The sequence below is a fragment of the Saccopteryx bilineata genome, chromosome 4, assembly GCF_036850765.1.
Source record: "Saccopteryx bilineata isolate mSacBil1 chromosome 4, mSacBil1_pri_phased_curated, whole genome shotgun sequence".
Classification (NCBI taxonomy): domain Eukaryota; kingdom Metazoa; phylum Chordata; class Mammalia; order Chiroptera; family Emballonuridae; genus Saccopteryx; species Saccopteryx bilineata.
In genome coordinates this window covers 148,713,286-148,737,775 of record NC_089493.1, presented here as the reverse complement: position 1 = coordinate 148,737,775, position 24,490 = coordinate 148,713,286, and the positions used below count along the sequence as shown (strand labels likewise).

The following is a 24,490-nucleotide window of genomic DNA, read 5'->3' as shown; positions in this document are numbered from 1 at the left end:
TGAGTATACAACTAAATGGAACAACTAAGTGGAGCAGTAAGTTAATGCTTTTCTCTCTCTCTCTCTCTCCCTTTCCCTCTCTCTTTCTCTCTCCCTCTCTCAAATCAATGGAAATTTTTTTTAAAAAAGAAAAAATATATCATTTGATTAGAGAAACAAGACATTGTGTGTTCATTTTTATTTTTGGAACCAGTTACTGTCTGCTTATTAAAAATGTGATTAGTCACTTTTTAAGTTGTAGAAGAAACATTGGAATTATTCAGGTAGAGGAAAACTCATTATCTTAAGTGTTTTAAGGACTATCAAAGATTCGAATACCCAAAGCCAGCACAATAAAAATTCCAAACCAGAGCAGACTTGTTGTCAGAGTGCTGGGTAAAGGTAGAGTCTGCCATGACCTGTTTCATTAAGGAAAGTGTTATTTAAAGGCCTCCAAACAGGGTTGCCTGCTAGCCTTAGAGAATTAACTGATCAACATGACCATGCTGATGATTCAGAGAGGGTATTATTGAAGTATCTAGGATGAAAACATTTGAAACGGGACTTTCTGGATTTTATTTATATGTCACTGTGGTTATGAAGAGGCAGTTCACTAATAGAAATATTTTCTTGAGCCATAGCTCATTGTGGTTAATTTCTAAATTGCTAAACTATTCCCAGTCTTCTCTGTTTTGCAATAAACTATCCATAAAATGGTGCTGCAGTGGGTTCCCAAACTTGATTATATGTCAGAATCACTTGGGAAGCTTTATGAAACAGGTTATTGAGCCTTACATGCAAAGATTTTCAGTCATTCAAGCCTGGGATCTCAGAACCCTTTATGTTTTTATTATTATTATTATTATTAGATTTTTTATTTATCGATTGATTTGAGAGAGAGAGAGAGAGAGAGAGAGAGGCTGGGAGGAATGGGAAGCACCAACTCATAGTTGCTTCTCGTATGTGCCTTGGCCAAGCAAGGTTGGGGTTTCGAACCAGTGACATCAGCATTCTAGGTCAGTGCATTATCCACTGCGCCACCACAGGTTAGGCCAGAAGTATTTTCTAACGCTCAGCTGATTCTGACGCAGATCCAAGCTTGAAAATTATTTTAATATTTTTTACTAATTACCTTTTAATTACCTAGTAAAAAATTATTGAGTACAAGTACAAATTAATAGCCCTGATAAAATTTTAATAAACTAAATTGGCGAACAGGATGTTTAATATCCATGAGAAATATATACACTGGCATTTTTCTCCATCCTATCAGTTTATTTAAATTCAGCCTTAATATGTGGGCACAATTTATTATAGGACCTATTTCAATTAATTTTATTTTATATTTAAAGGGTATTATTGCCCTGGCCAGGTAGCTGAATTAGTTAGAGTGTCATCCTGATATGCCAAGTTTGCAAGTTTGATCCCCAGTCCAGGCACATACAAGAATCAGTTGATGATGCATAAATAAGTAGAACACAAATCAGTGTTTCTCTTCCACTCACTCTCTAAAATCAATACAATTTTTAAAAATTGTATTATTTATCAAGTTATACTAAACTTAATTCTTTAGACTCTTTACTAAAGAACAAAAGTAATGTTTTATAGGAATTTTTTTCAAAATAAGACTTGCCATAAAACCATTTTTTGAGCTGTTTTCTTTAAAATTTCTCTAGTTCCTTAACTGAGTTCTGTGTCTTTGAGGTCAAGTAGTATAAACATAGGAACATTTTGGAATGATGAGCTTCTGAAGTAAACACTGGAATTAGACTTTTCTCAAGAAAGTTTAGCCTGACTGGGCAGTGGCACAATGGATAGAGCATTGGCCTGGGATGCAGAGGATCCAGGTTCCAAATGCCAAAATCGGCACCTTGATCATGGGCTCACCAGCTTAAGTGTGGGCTTGCTGGCTTAAGTATGGGATCATAGACATGACCCTATGGTCACTGACTTGAGCCCAGAAGTCTCTGGCTTGAAGCCCAAGGTCTCTGGCTTGAGCTGGAGGTCACTGGTTCAAGCGTGGGATCATAAACATGAACCCAAGGTAATTGGCTTGAGCAAGGGGTCACTCACTCAGCCGTAGCCCCCCACTCAAGGCACATATGAGAAAGCAATCAATGAACAGCTAAGGTGCCACAATGAAGAATTGATGCTTCTCATCTCTCTCCCTTCCTGTCTGTTCCTCTTTCCCTCTCTCTCTCACTAAAAAGAAAAAGTTTAGTTTCTCAATGAACATTTTTAAAAGAACTGATATAATGTAAATGTGACAGAAAATGAATTTTTTAAGAACTTTTACATTATAATTGCTTTATAATAAAAAATTTTGTAATAGTGTTTTTTATGTATTTTTTACTTCAACCCATGCTAAAAATCACATCAGGAAACATCGCAACCAGTGCATATGTTTGTATGTGTTTGTGTATAACTGAAACAAATACATAGCCAAAAAACGCTTTACTAAAGGGATGAATGCTATTTTCTATTTTACTTTATTTTTTTATAAAAGTGCTGGTCTGGGTGGAGGGAGTCAAAAGTACACACTTCCAATTCTATAAAATAAAAAGTCCTGGGTATATAATGTACAGCATGAGGATAATAGTTAATAATACTGTATTGTGTATTTAAAAATTGCTGACTTTGGTCAAGATAGTGGCATAGGTAAATGTGGTATTCACATACACCCACAACCACATCAAAACTACAACTAAACTATAGAACAGCCATCATTCAGAACCTTAAATCTAGCCACATAGAAGTCCTACAATTATGGATTTAAAGAAGCAGTTATATCGAGACTGGTTGGAGAGAAGGAGACACAGAATGGGCTGGTCCCACACCCACGTATGGCAGATAAAAATTGAGAAAGGTATCTGGGCTGAAGATGTCTCCCCTTCAGAGCAAGAAGTCGCCACCTCAACCCCAGGACCACCATCTAAGGGTTTCAGTGCCCATAAGAGAAGTCCCCATAACTTCTGGCTGTAAAAACCGACAGGGATTATGGCTGAGGGAGTCGGAGGGCTACTAGAGTCCCAGGCAGTCAGTTCCTCTTTTTTTTTTTTTTACAGAGACAGAGAGTCAGAGAGACGGACAGATAGGGACAAACAGACAGGAAGGGAGACAGACGAGAAGCATCAGTTCTTCTTTGCAGCTCCTTAGTTGTTCAGTGATTGCTTTCTCATATGTGCCTTGATGGGTGGGGACAACAGCAGAGCAAGTGACCCCTTGCTCAAGGCAGTGGCCTTGGGCTTGAACCTTTGGGCTTCAAGCTAGTGGACATGGGGTCATGCCTATGATCCCATGTTCAAGCCGGATGAGCCCTCACTCAAGCTGGTGACCTCGGGGTCTCGAACCTGGGTCCTCCGCATCCCAGTTTGATGCTCTATCCACTGCACCACCCCCTGGTCAGGCCTATGCAGTTCCTCTTAAAGGTCCTGCACATGGGCTTATTTGCTCTGAGCTTCAGTGCTGGGGTAGCAGCCCAAAAGGCACCAGGTATATATGTGGAGAAACTGAATTATTTGGCATCAGAGTAAGAGCTTGGGACACAGCTTTCTCCAAGACCGAAGTGCTGGCAGAGGCCATTGTTCCTTTTTTGAGCCTTCCCTCAACAGTGCTGGCAGGTGGGTGCCATATCTGAGTCTCCACCAACCTGACTCATACTGTTCTGCCTATGCTGGTGATTCCCTGAGACCCTGCCCCACCCAACCTGCAGGCCCACCCAAGCTGTTTCCAGTAGCCTTTCCATACAAATGGTGTCTCTTGGCTCTTGCTTCAGACTATGCTAAAATCTCTCAAGCAGCATCTGGCTTCAGCATGCCCCTATCTCAATATAAGTGGCCCTTGACCTGGCACTAACAGCAGCTGTTCTTGGTTTGCAGCTTGGCCTTGCCTGGGCACCTCCAAGTCCAGCACAAGTAGCCGCCATCTGTAAATCTTCATAGCTCATGCTGAGTAGTCTTTGGCAGACCACTGACAGCGGCTGACTTTGGCCTGCACTTCCCATGAGGCCCTTGAGCCAGTGTGCCAGGTGGGCAGCTTCATACAACATTGAAGCGCCACCTAGCCACTTCCACAAGCGACACACGCAAGGGGCAGGGGCAGACTCAGCAGGCACCAGAGCCCCGATAAAGTAAGTTCTACTCCATGGGGTGGCCACTGCACAGCTGATCCTCCATGCTGGTCAGTGGTCACAGCTAGTCCTTATAGCTGATTGGCCTGGGGATAAATCCCTTCCATTGACATGCTAACAGCAATCAAGGCTCAACTACAAGAGAAAGGTATACACAGCCCACACTGGTGGGGGTGGGGGTGGGGGGGGGAGTAGCATACCTATATTGCCCAGCTTGGGTGATTGGGGGAGGCTATGCAGCTGGACCCTATAGAACACTTACTACATGAAGCCACCCTACCAAGCCTGGGAGATACAGCAGCTCTACCTAATTCAGTGGTTGGCAAACCGTGGCTCACAAGCCACATGCAGCTCTTTGGCCCCTTGAGTGTGGCCCTTCCACAAAATACCACGTGCAGGCGCTACCTTAATAAGGAATGTACCTACCTATATAGTTTAAGTTTAAAAAATTTTTTTCTCAGAAGAAATTTCAATCATTGTACTGTTGATATTTGGCTCCGTTGACTAATGAGTTTGCCGACCACTGCACAAGAAACACAGGGAGTCTGCCAGAATGAGAAGACAGACATGTCCCAGATGAAAGAACAGAATAAAACTCCAGAAAAAGAACTAAACAAAATGGAGACTAGCAATCTACTAGATGCAGAGTTTAAAACACTGGTTATGAGGATGCTCAATGAACTTAGAACTTCAACAGCATGAAAAAGGACATGGAAATCATAAGTAAGAACTAGTCAGAAATGAAAGGTACACTAACAAATGAATAATTTACAGGGAATCAGCGGTACTGTAGATGAATGAGAATCAAATCAGCGATTTGGAATACAAGGATGCAAAAATCAACCAATCAGAATAGTATGAAAAAAGAATTAAAAAATGAAGATAGTGTAAGGAGCTTCTGGGACCACTTCAAGACCACCAGCATTTACATCCTGGAGGTCGGAAAGAGAAGAGTGAGAGCAAGAAATTGAAAACCTATTTGAAAAAATAATGATAAAACTTCCCTAACCTGGTGAAGAAAATGAAGTCCAGGAAGTGCAGAGTCCCAAACAAGATGAACCCAAAGAGGCCCACACCAAAACACAGCATAATTAAAATGCAGAAATATAGCATAATTAAAATTAAAAGGTTAAAGACAATCTTCTAAGCAACAAGAGAAAAACAATTAGTTACCTACAAGGGAGCTCCCTATCAGCTGATTCCTCAACAGAAACTTTGCAGGCCAGAAGGGATTGGCAAGAGATATTGAAAGTAATGAAAAGCAGGGACCTACAACCAAAGATTACTGCACCATGCAGAGTTATCATTTAGAATCAGTGGACAGATAAAGAGCTTCCCAGACAAGAAGAGGCAAAAGGAGTTCATCACCACCAAACCACCATTAAAGAAGATTCTTTAACAAGGATCTTCTTTAACAAGAAAAAGAAAAAAAAAAGAACATTTTGACAGTTGCTAGATGGAAGGGCTTTGAGGGATGGGTGAAGAAGGTAAAGTGATTAAGAAATACAAATTGGGCCTGACCAGTAGTGGCACAGTGGATAGAATGTTGACCTAGGATGCTGATGTCCCAGGTTTGAAAGCCCAAGGTCGCTGGCTTGAGTGCAGGCTCATGAGCTTGAGCATGGGGTCACTAGCTGAAACATTGGATCATCGACATGATCCCATGGTCACTGGCTTGAGCAAGAGGTCACTGGCTCTCCTGGAACCCCCTGGTCAAGGCACATATCAGCAGCAATCAATGAACAACTAAACTGCCACAGCTATGAGTTGATGCTTTTCATCTCCCTTCCCCTCTCTCTTGGAAAATAAAGTACAAATTAATAGTTACAAAATAGTCATGGGGATATAAAGTACAGCATAAGGAGTATAGTCAATAATATTCTAATAACTACGTAAGGTGTCAGATGGGTAAGAGACGTAAGGTGTCAGATGGGTAAGAGATTTATTGGAATGATCACTTAGTAAGTTATATAAGATCTATTCCTGCCCGATTTGTGGTGGCACAGTGGATAAAGCATCGACCTGGAGTGCTGAGGTTTCTGGTTCGAAACCCTGGGCTTGCCGGGTCAAGACGCATATGGGAGTTGATGCTTCCTGCTTCTTCCCCTTCTCTCTCTTCTCTCTCTCTTTCTCTCCCTTCTCTAAAAGGATTTATTTATTTATTCATTTTAGAGAGGAGAGGGAGAGACAGAGAGAGAGAGAGAGAGGAGAGACAGAGAGAGAGAAGGGGGGAGGAGCTGGAAGCATCAACTCCCATATGTGCCTTGACCAGGCAAGCCCAGGGTTTCTAACCAGCAACCTCAGCATTTCCAGGTCGATGCTTTATCTACTACGCCACCACAGGTCAGGCCTAAAAGGAATTTTTAAAAATCTAATCTTTGGGGTATACACTAAAACTAATACAATATTGTATGTCAAGTATAAATGAAAATTTTTAAAAGTGAGGTAGCAGCTGACAAGGTGGTGGTGCAGTGGATAGAGCGTTGGACTGGAACGCAGAGGACTTAGGTTCAAAACCCCAAGGTTGCAGGCTCATCCACCTTGAGCATGGGATCATAGACATGATACCCCCATGGTCACTAGTTTGAGCCCAAAGGTCACTGGCTTGAAGCCCAAGGTCATTGGCTTGAGCCCAAGGTCGCTGGCTTGAGCAAGGGGTCACTTGCTTTGCTGTATCCCCCCTCCCCCGTCAAGGCACATATGAGAAAGCAATCTTTGAACACCTAAGGTGCTGCAACGAAGAATTGATGCTTCTCATCTCTCTCCCTTTCTGTCTGTCTGTCCCTATCTGTCCCTTTCTCTGACTCTGTCTCTGTCAATAAATAAATAAAAGTTAGGTAGCATTGAGATCTTGCTTCCTGGTAGTTGTCAGTTTTGGCTCAAGTAAACATATAAAAATTCTCAGAGAAAATAATTTGGCCCTGACTGGGTAGCTCAGTTGGTTAGAGCATCATCCCAGTACACCAAGGTTGCAGCTTCGATCCCGAGTCAGGACACATATCAGAATCAACCAATGAATGCATAAATAAGTGGAACAACAAATCAGTGTTTCTCTCTCAACTCAATAAAATTTTTAATTAAAGTTAATTAACAAAATAAAAGAAGTCTAACTGAGAGTGTATTTTAAGTTATCACAAGAGCCTGAGCAGGTGGTGGCGCAGTGGATCGAATGTCAGACTGGGACATGGAGGACCCAGGTTCGAAACCCCAAGGATGCTGGCTTAAGCACAGGTTCATCCGGCTTGAGCACGGGCTCACCACTTGAACATGGGATTATAGACATGACCCCATGGTCGCTGTCTTGAGTCCAAAGGTCACTGGCTTGAATCCAACGTTGCTGGCTTAAGCAAGGGGTCACTCCCTCTACTGTAGCCCCCCATCAAGGCACCTATGAGAAAACAATCAGTGAACAACTAAGGAGCCACAAGGAAGGATTGATGCTGCTCATCTCTCTCCTTTCCTGTCTGTCCCTATCTGTTCCTCTCTCTCTCTCTCTCTCTCTCTTTCTGTCACACACACACAAAAAAGTTATCACAAGAAGAAAAGTTTTTATAACTGTCAAGTGATCAATATTAACTAAATTTATTGTGATAATTTCACAATATATATATAAATATTGAATCATTATGTTGTATACCTGAAAGTAATGTGATATGTTATACCTCAATAAAAAAAGAATGCTGGTCATGTCTTTCAAATTGATTTGGTAATACTCTAGGACTGTCATCCATGGTTAAAGAACTGAGTGTTAGGTTTCTTGAACTCAGAAATTTAGTGCTGGGTGCCAGGGAATAGGGGAAATGGGGAGATATTGGCCAAAGGCTATAAACTTCCAGTTATAAGATGAATAAATTCTAGGATCAAATGTGCAACATAGTAATTAGAGTTAGCAGTATTGTATTTTATACTTGAAAGTTGATAAAAGTAAATCTTAAATGTTCTCACTACAAAGGAAGGGACTCTGTGAGGTGATAGAAGCTTTAACTAGCTCTACTGTGGTAGTCATTTCACAGTGTATAACTGTGTAAAATCAACACATTGTATACTTTAAACTTACACAATATAGGTCAGTTGTGTATCAAAGCTGAGGTGGAAAAAACATGGTGCTAGTATTAGCTTTTAAAATGATGCAGCAGTGCCACCTCGTGGATTTAGCCTAATTATATGGTGATAGATCTGTTCTGAATAAAAGTAAACTGATACTTCCTTAAAAAACTGAAAATAGTATTTCATAGTATATATGTACCACATCTTCTTTATCTAATACTTTGTTGAAGGGCATTTTGGTTGTTTTCGAGTTTTGGGGATATATACCCAGTAGAGGGATTGCTGGGTCATATGGTAGTTCTATTCTTAATTTTTTTGAGGAACCACCATACCTTCTTCCATAATGGTTGTACTATATACTATGGAATACTACTCAGCCATAAGAAATTATGACATAGTATCATTTACAACAACATGGATGGACCTTGATAACATTATACTGAGTGAAATAAGTAAAACAGAAAAAACTAAGAAGTGTATGATTCCATACATAAGTGGAACATAAAATTGAGACTCATGGACGTAGATAAGAGTACAGTGTTTACAAGGGGGAGGGGAAGGGAGGAGAAAGAAAAGGGTGGGGGAGGGGAGGGGCATGAAGAGAAACAAAAGGTGATGGAGGACAATTTGACTTTGGGTGATGGGTATGCAACATAACTGAATGTCAAAATGATCTGGAGATGTTTTCTCTATGTACTCTAGTTGACCAGTGTCACCCCGTTAAAATTGTCTAAATAAAAAAACAAAACTGAAAATAGTAGTTTATATATAGGTTCTATATTTTATGCTTGAAGAAATAAAAATCCTAAATATGTTACACTAAAAATATAATAATATCAAAAAAACATTTAATAATGTCTCCCTGGTGGGATAGCTCAGTTGGTTAGGGCATTGTCCCAAAAAGCAAAAGTTACAGGTTCCATCCCCGGTCAGCACACATACAGAAACATATTGGTATTTCTCACTTCTTTCTCTCTCTCTTTCTCTCCATTTTTCTCTCTCTAAAATGAATAAATAAAATTTTAAAAAGTATAACAATGTTAACCTTATTTCAAAATTTTCAGTTATTTTTTATTGGGAATAAAATGAAACTATCTCTTAAAACTTTTTTGTCAGTAAACATTTTAACTGTATTTGTTTTTGATATTCTGCCTTTAGGATAGAGTAACCTTCAGGAGAATAATTGTAAAAAATAATGCCAAAAAGAGAAAAATGTATGAAAGTTTTATCGAGTCACTGCCATTCCTTAAATCTTTGGAAGTAAGTATGTTTACACTTTTATTTTGCTTTAAAAGCTTGTTTTATTAGGAATATTAGAACAAAAGTTTCTTTGAATAAAAATGTACTCATGATTTCACTGTAAGATTCAATTATGGTTTTCGCATAGCTCAGTGTTTCTTTTACTACCCATAACTTCATTTGTTTTATTGTTTATAATAGAGTCCTGTGAGCATCTATAGCAGTTAAAGGTGGTCTCTTTCTATAAGCAGACTTGACTTATATAATCATGTAAATAGTAGCCACTATTTACACCTTAACAGGGAGAGGTTATCTAAATTCAAAATGTAGATATTAACTCAGTAGAACAAATATGCATTATAAACATACCAGAGAGAAAAAACAAAATTCTCCCCCTCACCAAAAAATCCTCCCTGTTACCAAAAAAGGTGTCTTTACTGGCCTCTACTTCTCATCTTTGTTTTTTATTCCTGTTTTTGTTCCTCTTAAAATTGGCATTCCAGTCTCTTCTTTCAGGTTACTCTTTCTCACTTGGTGAACTTGTCAACTCCCCAGGCTTTAAATACTATATGTTGATGCCTTTTAAAATGGATATGTCAGCCTGGCCTGTGGTGGTGCAGTGGATAAAATGTTGACCTGGAATGCTGAGGTCACTGGTTCAAAACGCTGGGCTTGCCCAGTCAAGGCACATATGAGAAGCAGTCAGTGAACAACTAAAGTGAAGCAGCTATGGGTTGATACTTCTCACTCCCCTACCCTTCTCTCTCCTCTCTCTGTAAAATCAGTAAGATCTTTAAAAAAAAAAAAAAACATATATAAAATTGACATTGTGGGACAAGGTCCCTCCCTGGAATACCAGAATCATTTATTTAACTGCTTATTTAACTTTTCCTAGGCACCTAATAGACAACTCAAACCTCATGTGCTAAATCTACTCCTCCCTCTCTTTTCCATCTTGGTGGCTGGCAACACCGTCCTTCCAGGCATCCTGGCCAAAATCTTTGGGGTTAGTACCAATTCACCTACTGCAGTGTCTTTGCTGTACTGTCAGTATATGCCTGGTAGAAATTTTGGCCACATTACAGAATGCCTATTAGGCAGCTGATCTCCTCTGGCTGCATATCTGTTTAAATAAAAATAGATCAGGGGTTGGATATCCAGATGCCTTCCAAACTAGGCAAGTAACATAAAGAAGAAAAAGCAAGCCAGGCTGCGATGTCGGTAGCCTGGAGAGCATGTGTTCCATCTGAAGAAACAGCTGCTCTCCCGACATAGTTTACTGTTGCCATATGGAAAGAAGAGCTGAGTGTTGCTGACTCGCCTGATTTTTCAAGAGAAGGTGGAAATTCAAATTTTTCTAAGAAATTTATTTTAAAATGCTGGCTGTTGATTAAAATAACACATAAACCTACACAGTACTTGGTTTATTTGGCTTATAGGCTACCAATATTTAAATGTCTAAAATAGATAAGATTACCTAATTAATCTTTTTATTTAGTAGTCTTTTGTTCTCTGTAGGTTTCTGAACGCCTGAAAGTGGTAGATGTGATAGGCACCAAAGTATACAACGATGGAGAACAGATCATTGCTCAGGTATAATCCTTTTCACATAATTCAGTTTAGGGTTAAATTCCAGTAGGTGCTTATACATTGTAAATCTTGATGAATTTTTATATCTATAATTAGCATATAATGATAGATTAAATGATTATTACTTTTACCAAATGACCTGTTAAAAATGGTTTAATTCACAGCTATTAAACTATTTGACTATTTTCTTTATATAATTTTTTTTTTTTTTTTTTTCATTTTTCTGAAGCTGGAAACAGGGAGAGACAGTCAGACAGACTCCTGCATGCGCCCGACCGGGATCCACCCGGCATGCCCACCAGGGGCGGTGCTCTGCCCCCCAGGGGGCGATGCTCTGCCCATCCTGGGCATCGCCATATTGCGACCAGAGCCACTCTAGCGCCTGAGGCAGAGGCCACAGAGCCATGCCCAGCGCCCGGGCCATCTTTGCTCCAATGGAGCCTTGGCTGCGGGAGGGGAAGAGAGAGACAGAGAGGAAAGCGCGGCGGAGGGGTGGAGAAGCAAATGGGCGCTTCTCCTATGTGCCCTGGCCGGGAATCGAACCCGGGTCCTCCGCACGCTAGGCCGACGCTCTACCGCTGAGCCAACCGGCCAGGGCCTATTTTCTTTATATAATTAACTGCTAATCAATATATATTAAATTATCAAATGGATTTCTGCATAATTTTATATTTGTGCGTGACATGTATATATAAAAAGAAGATGCCATTTATAAGAGGAAAAAAAACAGGTGAGTGCTCCATGAGATTAATAAGGACTCTGAAAGTATATTGGAAGATTTTCAACTTTTTCTATCAATTCACGATGATGCCTCCTGAGGCTTCTCCCTGATAGAATTAACCAGGAAGGGAACACACCGTGTACTGGGTTGCCTTTCCAGGCAGTAAATGAGGGCCAACATGCGATTTAACTGCTAATGTGAAACAAGATTCAAGATTTGAGACCAAGGAAAAAACCATTGTTAGAAGTCAAATAAGTAAATCATTCTCTGTCCCTCTCCCACCCCCACCACCACAGACACAGATTGGAGCTGTGAAGGATTGGGAAGAGGTGGAAATAACTTAGAAAATAAGGCCAAGGTTCTAATGTATAAATTAATAACAAAGTATAAAGCACTTTTGAAATGCTTTTTGAGATTTTTATTTTAAAATAATTACAGTTTCACAGGAAGTTACAAAAATAGTACAGAGAAGTCCCATGCACTCTGCCCAGTTTCCCCTATGCATCTTGCATCATTATAGCCCAGGAACAGAAAACTAAGGGACTGATATTGGCCAAATCCACAGACCTTACTCAGTTTCACTAATTTTACATGCATTTAGAGCATATTTTCAAAGCCAAATTACACAACAGTCAATAACCCTACTATGATTCAGAGCACCTGAAAATTTAACATGCAGTTCTTATGAAAACCTAATGTAAAGATAAGGGAAAGGAGATACGTATAACTGCACTTGGAGTTTATTAGGGATATTTTGAGATACGATCTTTTAAACATTTATAAACATATGGTACATGTCTATATTATATAAATCTAGACTCAGTATTTTGTGATGTAATTTGTTACTCTATTTCTTGAGTTATACTAAAGTTTTGAAGAAACCTGTTTCTTCAAAATCACTTTGAGAGGCTCAGGAAAGTCAGTATCTGTTTATCTTCTGTATTAATACTATTTAATTCAGAGGCATGATCATTGGGAATCAAGGCAGAGCTTAATCAAAACCACCACCAAAGAAAAATGGATATGCACTTAGAAACAATAACAGTTTTCATTTTTTTTCTCAAAGGTTTTATTTTTTGTTTTGTTTTGTTTGGCTTTTTTCTTAATCCCTTCACCCTTTTCACACAGCCTGCAACCCCCAATACTTTTTCTACAGAAGTCTTTTCGAGGCCTTGAGGTGGACTGTCAGTAAAATGGCATCTCAGAGCTGATCCCTAGCTAACTGCAGTCAAAACATCAGGGCCCAAATGGATAGTTCTGAACAAGCCTGGTGCATTCTCCTCGTGGGGCATCAGTAGCTTACCATGGACGATCATGCTAATGCTTGTTCCATTTGGACCACTCAAGGTTCTCGGCGGGTGGTCCTGCTGGCCCAGGAGGTGCTGCTGCAGTGCCCCCCCCCCCGCCTTTCCTGGGCCCTGCTGTTATCCAGGCTGAAGTGTGGGTGCAGTCCTTACTCCAGTGTTACTTGCCATATTTTCTTAACTCAAAAAAACTGGTAGAGAGTATATTATTTCAAATACTTTTACAAATAAAATCATTATTACATAATTGTCCATTGTAACTTCTGTTTGAAAGTGAGAGCGCTTGTTCCTATGGATTTTCCCTGTCCAGGCAAATCATCTGTACACTGGGGTTGGATTGACTTCAGGGTTATGATTGGCAAGGGGATTTTTATCAACTAAATTTGCATTATTATCCTGTTTTTTTTATTCTAATAGGGAGATTTGGCTGATTCTTTTTTCATTGTAGAATCTGGAGAAGTGAAAATTACTATGAAAAGGAAGGTAAGTGTGAGTTCTAAAAAAGTCCACATATTAGGAACATAAATTTTCTTTTTGATGTTTAGACTAAGGTTAACTTTTTGTTTTTTCAACATGCTGAGTAAAAGCTGATGCTGTTATTTACCTTGTCAGGGTAAATCAGAAGTGGAAGAGAATGGTGCTGTAGAAATCGCTCGGTGTTCTCGGGGACAGTACTTTGGAGAACTTGCTCTGGTAACTAACAAGCCTCGAGCAGCCTCTGCACACGCCATTGGAACTGTCAAATGTTTAGGTAGGACTCACAGTGGTGGGCGTGCTTCTCCTGATGGAATTCTTATGTCTGCATTTTATGTATTCATGTTCTACAGATTATTTTATTGGGTTCATACTTTTTATGGTCCCCACAAAATATAACAAGGGAAGCATTTCACTGTATTATAAAATCAGTTTTTAGAAGCCATTTTCTTTTCCTTTTTTTTTTTTTTTTTTTTTTTTTTGTATTTTTGTATTTTTCTGAAGATGGAAACGGGGAGAGACAGTCAGACAGACTCCCGCATGCGCCTGACCAGGATCCACCTGGCACGCTCACCAGGACCTAAGCTTTGCCCACCAGGGGGCGATGCTCTGCCCCTCCGGGGTGTCGCTCTTCCGCGACCAGAGCCACTCTAGCGCCTGGGGCAGAGGCCAAGGAGCCATCCCCAGCGCCTGGGCCATCTTTGCTCCAATGGAGCCTTGGCTGCGGGAGGGGAAGAGAGAGACAGAGAGGAAGGAGAGGGAGAGGGGTGGAGAAGCAGATGGGTGCTTCTCCTGTGTGCCCTGGCCGGGAATCGAACCCGGGACTTCTGCACGCCAGGCCGACGCTCTACCACTGAGCCAACTGGCCAGGGCCTTTTTTTTTTTTTTTTTTTTTTTTTTAAAGAAACAGAGTCAGAGAGAGGGACAGATAGGGACAGACAGGAAGGGAAAGAGATGAGAAGTACCAATTCTTTGTTTCAGCATCTTAGTTGTTCATTGCTTGCTTGTTCATTGATTGCTTTCTCATATGTGCCTTGACGTGACCCCTTGCTCAAGCCAGTGACCTTTGAGCTCAAGCCAGTGACCATGGGATCACATCTATGATCCCACGCTCAAGCCAGCGACCCCGCATTCAAGCTGGTGAGCCCGCGCTCAAGCCAAGTGAGCCCGCGCTCAAGCTGGTGACCTCAGGGTTTCAAACCTGGCTCCTCCGCATTTCAGTCTGACGCTCTATTGACTGTGCCACCACCTGGTCAGGCATTCATTTTCTTTTCTTAAAAGAAATTTCACATAACCAAAAATAAAAAAAGCTTCATATACATTTGTGTTCTTTTTTATAGGCATGAAAATAGTATCTTATTTTAATATAAGAATTCTGAGTATGAAAAAAATTTTTTTTAAGCAAGATGGGGGTGAACAGACAGGGACAGGCAGACAGGAAGGGAGAGAGATAAGAAGCATCAATTTGTTGTTGCAACACTGTACTTATTCATTGATTGCTTTTTCATATGTGCCTTGACTAGGACGGGGGTGGGGAGCACTCCAGCTGAGCCAGTGACCTTGGGCTCAAGACAGCAACCTTTGGACTCAAACCAGTGACCATGGGGTCATGTCTTGATTCCACACTCAAGCCAGGGACCTTAGGATTCTGAACCTTGTTCCTCAGCATCCCAGGTCGATGCTCTATCCACTGCACCACCACCTGCTCAGGCCTGAGTACCAAGTTTTATATCCGATTTTCCAAATTATCAACATGCACTATTTTCCTCAAAAGGTATTTTTTTATTTTTTAAAAATTGTTTTTAAAGGCCCTGGCCGGTTGGCTCAGTGGTAGAGTGTCGGCCTGGTGTGCAGGAGTCCCGGGTTCAATTCCCGGCCATGGCACACAGGAGAAGCGCCCATCTGCTTCTCCACCCCTCCCCCTCTCCTTCCTCTCTGTCTCTCTCTTCCCCTCCCACAACTAAGGCTCCATTGGAGCAAAGTTGGCCCGGGCACTGAGGATGGCTCCATGGCCTCTGCCTCAGGTGCTAGAATGGCCCTGGTTGCAACAGAGCAACGCCCCAGGTGGGCAGAGCGTCGCCCCCTGGTGGGCATGCCAGGTGGATCCCAGTTGGGTGCATGCTAGAGTCTGTCTGACTGCCTCCCCGTTTCCAGCTTCAGAAAAATACAAAAAAAAAAAAAAAGATTGTTTTAAAAAAACAGTATTTTTATATAGAGTGAATTAAGCTCTGTGTGGAAAGTTGGAATGTCTGCAGGAACACTTATCCTAGTATTGGAAACAAAGATTCAGGTTGTCAAAGAACAGTAAAATTTTATTGTTTAGCTGTTTAATTACCTTATTATATACTGTGTAGTATCTTGGCAGAAATGCCATTTTTAGCTATAAGATGAGATTTTAAATATGAGAAATAACTTACTTCACTAATGAAAAATATAATTCAGAGGGTGTCAATAGTGATGACATTTTCTTTTTTTCCCCCCCTTTTTTTACGTGAGTAGAGGGGAGATAGACTACCATATGTGCCCTAAGGTCCACCTCACAACCTCTGTCATGGGCCGATGCTCGAATCAACTGAGCTATTCTCAGCGCCTCAGTTCCCCAGGGCCATGCTCGAACCAGTGGAGCCACTGGCTGCAGGAGGGGAAGAGAGAGAGAAGGAGAGAATGAGAAGAGGAGAAGCAGATGGTCACTTCTTTTGTGTACCCTGGCCAGGGATTAAATCTGGGACATCTGCATGCTGGGCCAATGTTCTATCCACTGAGCCAACAATCCAGGGCCCAGATGACATTTTCTTTAAAAAAAAAAAAATTATTCAACAGGCCCTGGCCAGGTCATCCTAGTGTACCAAGGTCACAGGTTCAATCCCTGGTCAGGGCACATATGAAGCAGTCAATGAGTACACAACTAAATGGTACAACTAATGGAACAACAAATTGATGCTTCTCTCTCCCTTGCCACCCCTGCCTCCTCCTTCCTCTCCCTCTCACAACTCAATGAAAAAAATTTTTTTTTCTTTTATTTTTCCCTTTTTTTTGTATTTTTCTGAAGCTGGAAACGGGGAGAGACAGTCAGACAGACTCCCGCATGCGCCCGACCGGGATCCACCCGGCACACCCACCAGGGGCGCTGCTCTGCCCACCAGGGGGCGATGCTCTGCCCACCAGGGGGCGATGCTCTGCCCCTCCAGGGTGTCGCTCTGCTGTGACCAGAGCCACTCCAGCGCCTGGGGCAGAGGCCAAGGAGCTATCCCCAGCGCCCGGGCCATCATTGCTCCAATGGAGCCTCGGCTGCAGGAGGGGAAGAGAGAGACAGAGAGGAAGGGGGGGTGGAGAAGCAAATGGGCGCTTCTCCTATGTGCCCTGGCCGGGAATCGAACCCTGGTCCCCCGCACGCCAGGCCGACGCTCTACCGCTGAGCCAACCGGCCAGGGCCGAAAAAAATTTTTTAAAGTGATCCAACAATAATTAGCCACTATATCCTCTTCATCCAGTTTAACAGAAAAAAATCTTAGTATTCTCAGAGTTAACTTCTTAGAGAAGTCACTTTTTAAAAGGTTTTCAAGTATAATATTAATCAAGCGTTATACTTGGATGAAAGAGAAGACAGAAACTGACAGGTGATTTCCCAAGTAGAGATAGTAGACAATGAGAGCAAAGGTGATATGAGTGAAAGCCCATGAATTTTGTTCTATAATAACATTTATATTAGAAGAATTCTGAGAAGTAAGAAAAGGTAGGCGAAACTAAGAGGCACCCACCAGCACTCAGTGACTCCCATGTCCTATTGTAGTTCCGGCTCATCTTTCATCTACATGAGTTTTCTGTTTTTGATTTTTGTGGTTGTTTTTTTTAAGTTAAGCGATAAGTTTAATAATCAGAACAAAGTGAAATCAATTAAGAAAAATTATATGTTGTAAGAGTTGCTTTACAGAGTAATATATTTTTCCTGTGTTGATTATTTTAACGGTTTAATATAGGTGATTATTCTTTACTCTTCTGAGTTAATATTGTTCTGGTGGCAATAAGGTTTGGAAACAAATATATTTAACCAAGTAGCTTACTGATATTCTGTAAGATGTTCAGTGTGCTGTTCCTCACTGGCCATTCACACTTCAATAATAAGCTGTGCAAAACTGCACTGAACAGTGTACACTAAAGTAGCATCTCATTAAACTTTGTATATCCATCCACAGTCATTGCCTCTGGTTATTTGTTTCTAATTTTTACTGAATAAACTTGTGCCTATAACATACCCTAGAAGAAGTAATAAAAAAAACTCAATATATTAAAAATATGTAACCTGTATTTCCAGACTTTGTGATCATCTGTATTTTAATTTTTAAAAGATTCACATACTGTGAGTCTCAAACATTTCTGCTACTTATACAAGAATAAAATGAATACTAAAAGTAAGGTAATAGAAAAACAAACCTAGATGGTTTTTGCTTTCAAACAGTTCTACACCAAAACATTTTGCTCATGCGAAGCGATTTTTAATCTATAGATCTCTAAATGATTCTCAAGATACATTACAAATTTAGTTCCAAAATAGATTTGAACTTAAAACAAGTTTTACTCACATGATTTCAATAAATCAGGCACTCCAAAACACAGTGTGGAGGTACAATAATTATGTGATGACTTTTTTTTTATGATTTCTTAAAAATCCAAGGGGATAAAGGTATTTTCAAATATGGAAAGAGATTAAATCTTTCTGTATTATTAACCCCTAAGGGGCTATTCTCCTTTATAGACTACAGTGTTATTTTATGTTTCATATACTTTTACTTAATAAAGAATTCCCCCAGGAAAACATTTCTGTAGGTTTTCCTAGTTATATACTACATTTTCTGCTGTGCTTATAACATCTGCAAAGTATGGCACATCTAGATCCAGATTCTAACCATCAAGGGGCTTCAGAATTGCCTCCTCTGTGAATTTGAGGTTGGTCAGATTCATAACCATTCCTGTAACAGGATCGATCTTTATATACTAATTGTGCCTATGACCATTTGGTTTGTTGCATTTCTCATTTTCAATTTTTCTTCATTCCTGAGAGATCTGCCGTGGAGCCCGTGGGTCGTGCTACAGAAGATGATGTGGGACACTTGGGCCTGGCAGCCAAGGCCACACCCCACAGCGTTCATCACCTTGCTGTCCCATGCATGAGCTGGATTTTCTGTTTTTAAACAATTTTGTAAACTGATTTTTTCATTCATTATAACCTCAGCATTTTCTCATTTTCTTACAGCAAATTGTAACATTCTATTAGGGAAATATGCACATTATAAACTAATGATTCCCCACTGGTAAATATTGTGAGGGGTTTAGCTTCATTTGGGGTGCAGGGGGCTTTTTTTGTTGTGCATAGACTACTTTTCCATACATAGGATTTTTCCTTAGAAATGGTTTTAATACCTGACCAGATGGTGATGCAGTGGATAGAGCATCGGCCTGGGACGCAGAGAACCCAGGTTTGAAATCCAGAGGTCACCAGCTTGAGCGTGAGCTCACTAGCTTCAGTGCAGAGTCACCAGCTTGAGCATGGGGTCATAGATATCCCATGGTTACTGGCTTGAGCCCAAAGGTCACTGGTTTGAGCCCAAGGTCACTGGCTTGAGCAAGGGGTCACTGGCTCAGCTGGAGCCCCTTGGTCAAGGCTCATATGAGAAATCAATCAGTGAACAACTAAGGTGCTACAACAAAGAATTGATGCTTCTCATCTCTCTCCCTTCCTGTCTGTCTGTCCCTAATTCTCTTCCTCTCTCTGTCTATCTCTGCCTCTCTCACTAAAAAAAAAAATTTTTTTAGCCCTGGCCAGTTGGCTCAGTGGTAGAGCATCGGCCTGGCGTGAGGGGGACCCGGGTTCAATTCCCAGCCAGGGCACACAGGAGAAGCACCCATCTGCTTCTCCACCCCTCCCCCTCTCTTTCCTCTCTGTCTCTCTCTGTCTCTCTGTTCTCCTCCCACAGCCGAGGCTCCATTGGAACAAAGTTGGCCCGGGAACTGAGGATGGCTCCATGGCCTCTGCCTCAGGTGCTAGAATGGCTCTGGTCACAACAGAACAGCACCCCAGATAGGCAGAGCATCGCCCCCTGGTGGGCATGCCAAGTGGATCCCGGTCGGGTGCATGCGGGAGTCTGTCTGACTGCCTCCTCGTTTCCAACTTAAGAAAAATACCAAAAAAAAAAAAAAAAAGTTTTTTTAATAATAATAATTAAACGGTTTTAGAAGTGTGTGTTCTTTTGACAGGTTTTATGTTATTTTATTTTATTTTTTTAGCAAGAGAGAGAGAGATAGGCAGGGACAGATAGACAGAAAGGGAGAGAGATGAGAAGCATCAACTTGTTGCAGCATTTTAGTTGTTCATTGATTGCTTTCTCATACGTGCCTTGACCGGGGGCGGGGGGGGGGGGACTTCAGCTGAGCCAGTGAGCCCACAAACAATCAGCAACCTCGGAGTTTTGATCCTGGGTCCTCAGCATCCCAGGCCGATGCTCTATCCACTGTGCCACCACCTGGTCAGGCTCTTTTACAGCTTTTGATACATATTGCCGGATCACTTTTTTTTGTACCAGTTTACAGGCTACCAGCAGTGCAAGAATGTCCATTTGCTCTATTTATAAACATTGCCTTTGTTAACTTTGCAAATTTGAAAGGCAAAAAAAATATATTTGAATTCATAGTTGTTCTATGGTAGAGAGTGACCATATTTTCCATGTGCGTATTATAAATTTAGTTTTTAAAATGCATGAAACAGGCAAGTGCCTGACCTGTGGTGGCACAATAGATAAAGCTTTGACATGGAATGCTGAGGTCACCAGTTCGAAACCCTGGTCTTGCCTGGTCAAAGCACATATAGGAGTTGATGCTTCCTGCTCCTCCCCCCTTCTCTCTCTCCTTTCTCCTCTCTTCTCTCTCCCTAAAAATGAATAAATAAAATCTAAAAAAAAATTTAAAAGGAACAGGCATGCAAAGTGACATATACCGTCTATAACTATAGTAAATGTTATATATAGTTATAATGGCTGTCATTTTGAGGAGACTAGACAATAGTATGAGAGTAAAATTTGTAAAAGTTAACATTTGTTTTTCAAAATGTGGCATTGTAAACCCTGAGGGAAAACAGAAGAAATTCCGTGCCATCCATCTTTGAGGAGTTTATATCTACTCAGGTGATGACATCAAAACTATTTTTTTTAAGTTAGACATGACAGCCCCTCATTCTTTTCTCAGCCTGGATCAGGGACCACCCACCAACCTCACACTGCACATCATATTGCTAAGGGACTCTGGCTATTTCTTTTTGAAGTGGAACTTTTTTTATCTTTATGCCTTCTTCTTGTATATTTACCTAGAAATACCATTGCATTATTGACATATGTAGAATGGTATCAGAAATGACCCAGAAATTCTGTAGATTTTGAAGGAATGTTACTCATTTTTGTCTTATTCTCTCCTTTTCCTAGCCATGGATGTACAAGCATTTGAAAGGCTTTTGGGACCTTGCATGGAAATTATGAAAAGGAACATTGCCACGTATGAAGAACAATTAGTTGCCCTGTTTGGAACAAACATGAATATTGTTGAACCCACTGCATGAAGCAAGAGTATGGAGCAAGAAGAACTATAGTGACAAAATTATCCAGTAGTGGTTAGTCCACTGAGAATGTGTTTGTGTAGATGCCAAGCATTTTCTGTGATTTCTGGTTTTTCCTTTTTTTACATTTACAGTGTATCAGTAAACAGAGTAGTGAGTTAATAGGCAATACGCTTTAACATCACTTTATAAAGAGTAGATCATAAAAAATATTGACATACTGATAAAATAATCTCCTACTCCACAAACTTGACTGAAAGATTTATTCAAATGATTGTAATATACTGAAAATATCTGTGTTTAAGAAGATAATTAAAGGATGTTATCAGGCGATTTGTGTTTGTTTGGATTTAAGCAGGTTGATAGATGTCAGTGACTATTCATGTTAAGAGGGAACTTGGCAATGAACCATGCTATACAGCATGGCGTCACATTCTTTTTACAACTCATTATATATAATAGTAAGTACAATTTTAATCATTTTTGTTTTAAAGGTTTTCTGGCTTGAGAAGTTATGTGCTGGCTTTGGCCTATTGGTGAAATGGTATACAACATCATAGCCAATTTAAAAACTTTTTCTATTTTTGCAACAAAGTACATTTTGACTCCTTTTGCATAATGTCAGTAACCAGTAGTTACAAGGACAGGCAGTTTAGTCATTGTGATAGGGAAGAGTCTCTTTTAGGTAAGAGAGATCATTAACACTTTCTCCTCACAGAGCATATATCTCTGCTTTCTTTTTCATTTCCAATTCTCTGTATTCTTTAACTTTAAAATTTTGAGTATGACATTTAATGTCGCAAGGTTTTTTAAAAAGCTATTTAATTTACTTGTTGTCTTCTAAAAGTCTTAAGATCTTCTATATACTACAAAAAGAATGTTCAATACCAAAAATAATTTGGGGTCCTTATCAACACGCTCACAGGACATTTCTTTATTCTTCACTTGGTACCTAAAATACAATTCTTTCAGATATCCGCTCCCATGGGGTTCCTCCACAGTCATAGAAATAAATTTTTATGGACAAAATCATATGCAAAGATAAAAAATTTCTGCCCATTCTAAATGTACCATTAGGCCTTGCCATTCACTTTAGTATAGATTCATAGTTAAAAGTGCAGAATGAACTACCAGAATAGATTTTCATTGATAATTGATATCCTTATTTTTGACTACATAAGATGAATTATATTCAACCAAAGCAATTTAGCCTTGTTTCTAGCCTACATGACCCCACTGACTACAGAGATGAATTCTAATCAATTCACTTTTAAATGAGCAATTCCATTTTGGGAAAGATGTTTTAAAGAAATATATACATAGCCCTGGCCAGTTGGCTCAGCGGTAGAGCGTCGGCCTGGCGTGTGGGGGACCCGGGTTCAATTCCTGGCCAGGGCACATAGGAGAAGCGCCCATTTGCTTCTCCACCCCCCCCCCTTCCTCTCTGTCTCTCTCTTCCCCTCCCGCAGCCAAGGCTCCATTGGAGCAAAGATGGCCCAGGCGCTGGGGATGGCTCCTTGGCCTCTGCCCCAGGCGCTAGAGTGGCTCTGGTCGCGGCAGAGTGACGCCCCGGAGGGGCAGAGCATCACCCCCTGGTGGGCAGAGCGTCGCCCCTGGTGGGTGTGCCAGGTGGATCCCGGTCGGGCGCATGCGGGAGTCTGTCTGACTGTCTCTCCCCGTTTCCAGCTTCAGAAAAATACAAAAAAAAAAAAAAAAAAAGAAATATATACATAGGTAAAACTTTTCTGTGGCTAGTGTGATCTTATTCAAGAATGTTTATGGTCTTACATAATGAAAGTGTGGTTAAAATGTTAACCAAATAATGTATATATAAGAAGTTAAAGTATGTAAAACATATCATCAGCCACATTTTAGAACAGGGTTTAACAATTTCACAAACTTTATTGTAGGAAGAGAGCATACTACTCAAAGATGACTTTTTTTTTTCCTTTTTCATAGACTGGGAGGTTAATGAATAGAGCAATGCTTTCTTTTTTTTCTTTTTGTATTTTTCTAAAGCTGGAAACGGGGAGAGACAGACAGACTCCCGCATGCGCCTGACCGGGATCCACCTGGCACGCCCACCAGGGGCGACGCTCTGCCCCTCCGGGTCATCGCTCTGCCGCGACCAGAGCCACTCTAGCGCCTGGGGCAGAGGCCAAGGAGCCATCCCCAGCGCCCGGGCCATCTTTGCTCCAATGGAGCCTTGGCTGCAGGAGGGGAAGAGAGAGACAGAGAGGAAGGAGGAGGCGGGTGGAGAAGCAAATGGGCGCTTCTCCTATGTGCCCTGGCCAGGAATTGAACCCAGGTCCCCCCGGCACACCAGACCAACGCTCTACCGCTGAGCCAACCGGCCAGGGTCGAGCAATGCTTTCTATCCACTCCTCTCCCCTAGCTTAGGTTTCAGTGTCTCACGGTTTAATTAACAGATCATGAAAGTGCCCTGAACTGAATTTAACGCGTTGCAGAAGATGACTTGTTTTCTATTTGATTTTATTTTAAATGCCATGTTAAAAAAAATACACAAAACACCAGATTTCCAGTTCATTGTTCTATATTCTTTTTTTTTTTTTTTTGTTTGTATTTTTTCGAAGCTGGAAATGGGGAGGCAGTCAGACAGACTCCTGCATGTGCCTGACCGGGATTCACCCGGCACGCCCACCAGGGGGCAATGCTCTGCCCATCTTGGGGCGTCACTCTGCCGCAATCAGAGCATTCTAGCGCCTGAGGCAGAGGCCATGGAGCCATCCTCAGCACCCGGGCCATCTTTGCTCCAGTGGAGCCTTGGCTGCGGGAGGGGAAGAGAGAGACAGAGAGGAAGGAGAGGGGGAGGGGTGGAGAAGCAGATGGGCGCTTCTCCTGTGTGTCCTGGCCGGGAATCGAACCCGGGACTCCTCCACGCCAGGCCGACACTCTACCACTGAGCCAACCGGCCAGGGCCTGTTCTATATTCTTTATTCAGTTTTTTTTAGCTATTTTGTTGCATAACTGATTATGAACAATTCATGGAATAGCAAAAAAATGCCTGTTTAATAAAGAACTCTGAGGCTGTAAATGCCAGTTATATTATTTTCAGTATTGTTGGTTATATTTAAATTTTCCTTATATATTATTGTACACTTTTATAATAAACTATGTTAACTGTGTTTAATGAGGCTTTTTTTGGCTTGTTTTTGTAACATGACTTCCATAGTGCATATTGCCCTGTGGAAAGCATAACAGAGACACACACATACAGCATGTGAACTAACCCACTGGACACAATGTAGCAAAAAAGTATGCTTCTGAATGGCAATAGATTTTTAAATACTTTATTCTCATATAATTTTGGTATGTTTATATTATTATGCTATATTAGAATAACCAAATAAATCTAAGGAATATGTCTAAAGTATGTAAAACACCTC

At 41.0% G+C, this 24,490-nt stretch overlaps 1 protein-coding gene, 1 long non-coding RNA gene and 1 pseudogene across 2 annotated transcripts in view; 1 reads left to right on the top strand and 2 right to left on the bottom strand.

Moving 5' to 3' along the window:
* Positions 1 to 22,443, top strand: part of PRKAR2B (protein kinase cAMP-dependent type II regulatory subunit beta) — a 151,587-nt gene extending 129,144 nt beyond the window's left edge. Inside the window, exons 7-11 of the mRNA XM_066272215.1 lie at positions 9,314 to 9,415; positions 10,913 to 10,987; positions 13,427 to 13,492; positions 13,622 to 13,760; positions 20,953 to 22,443. Coding sequence (XP_066128312.1) covers positions 9,314 to 9,415; positions 10,913 to 10,987; positions 13,427 to 13,492; positions 13,622 to 13,760; positions 20,953 to 21,086 — 516 coding nt within the window. The 3' untranslated portion in view covers positions 21,087 to 22,443. The remainder of the gene's footprint in view (positions 1 to 9,313; positions 9,416 to 10,912; positions 10,988 to 13,426; positions 13,493 to 13,621; positions 13,761 to 20,952) is intronic.
* Positions 18,221 to 18,630, bottom strand: LOC136333249 (6-pyruvoyl tetrahydrobiopterin synthase pseudogene; annotated as a pseudogene).
* A 319-nt stretch (positions 22,444 to 22,762) lies between the features above and the next one.
* Positions 22,763 to 24,263, bottom strand: LOC136335630 (uncharacterized). The gene is made up of 2 exons (XR_010731304.1): positions 23,466 to 24,263; positions 22,763 to 23,082 (listed from the first exon to the last, which is right to left on the bottom strand). It is a non-coding gene; the product is annotated as an uncharacterized lncRNA (long non-coding RNA).
* Positions 24,264 to 24,490: the final 227 nt, after the last annotated feature.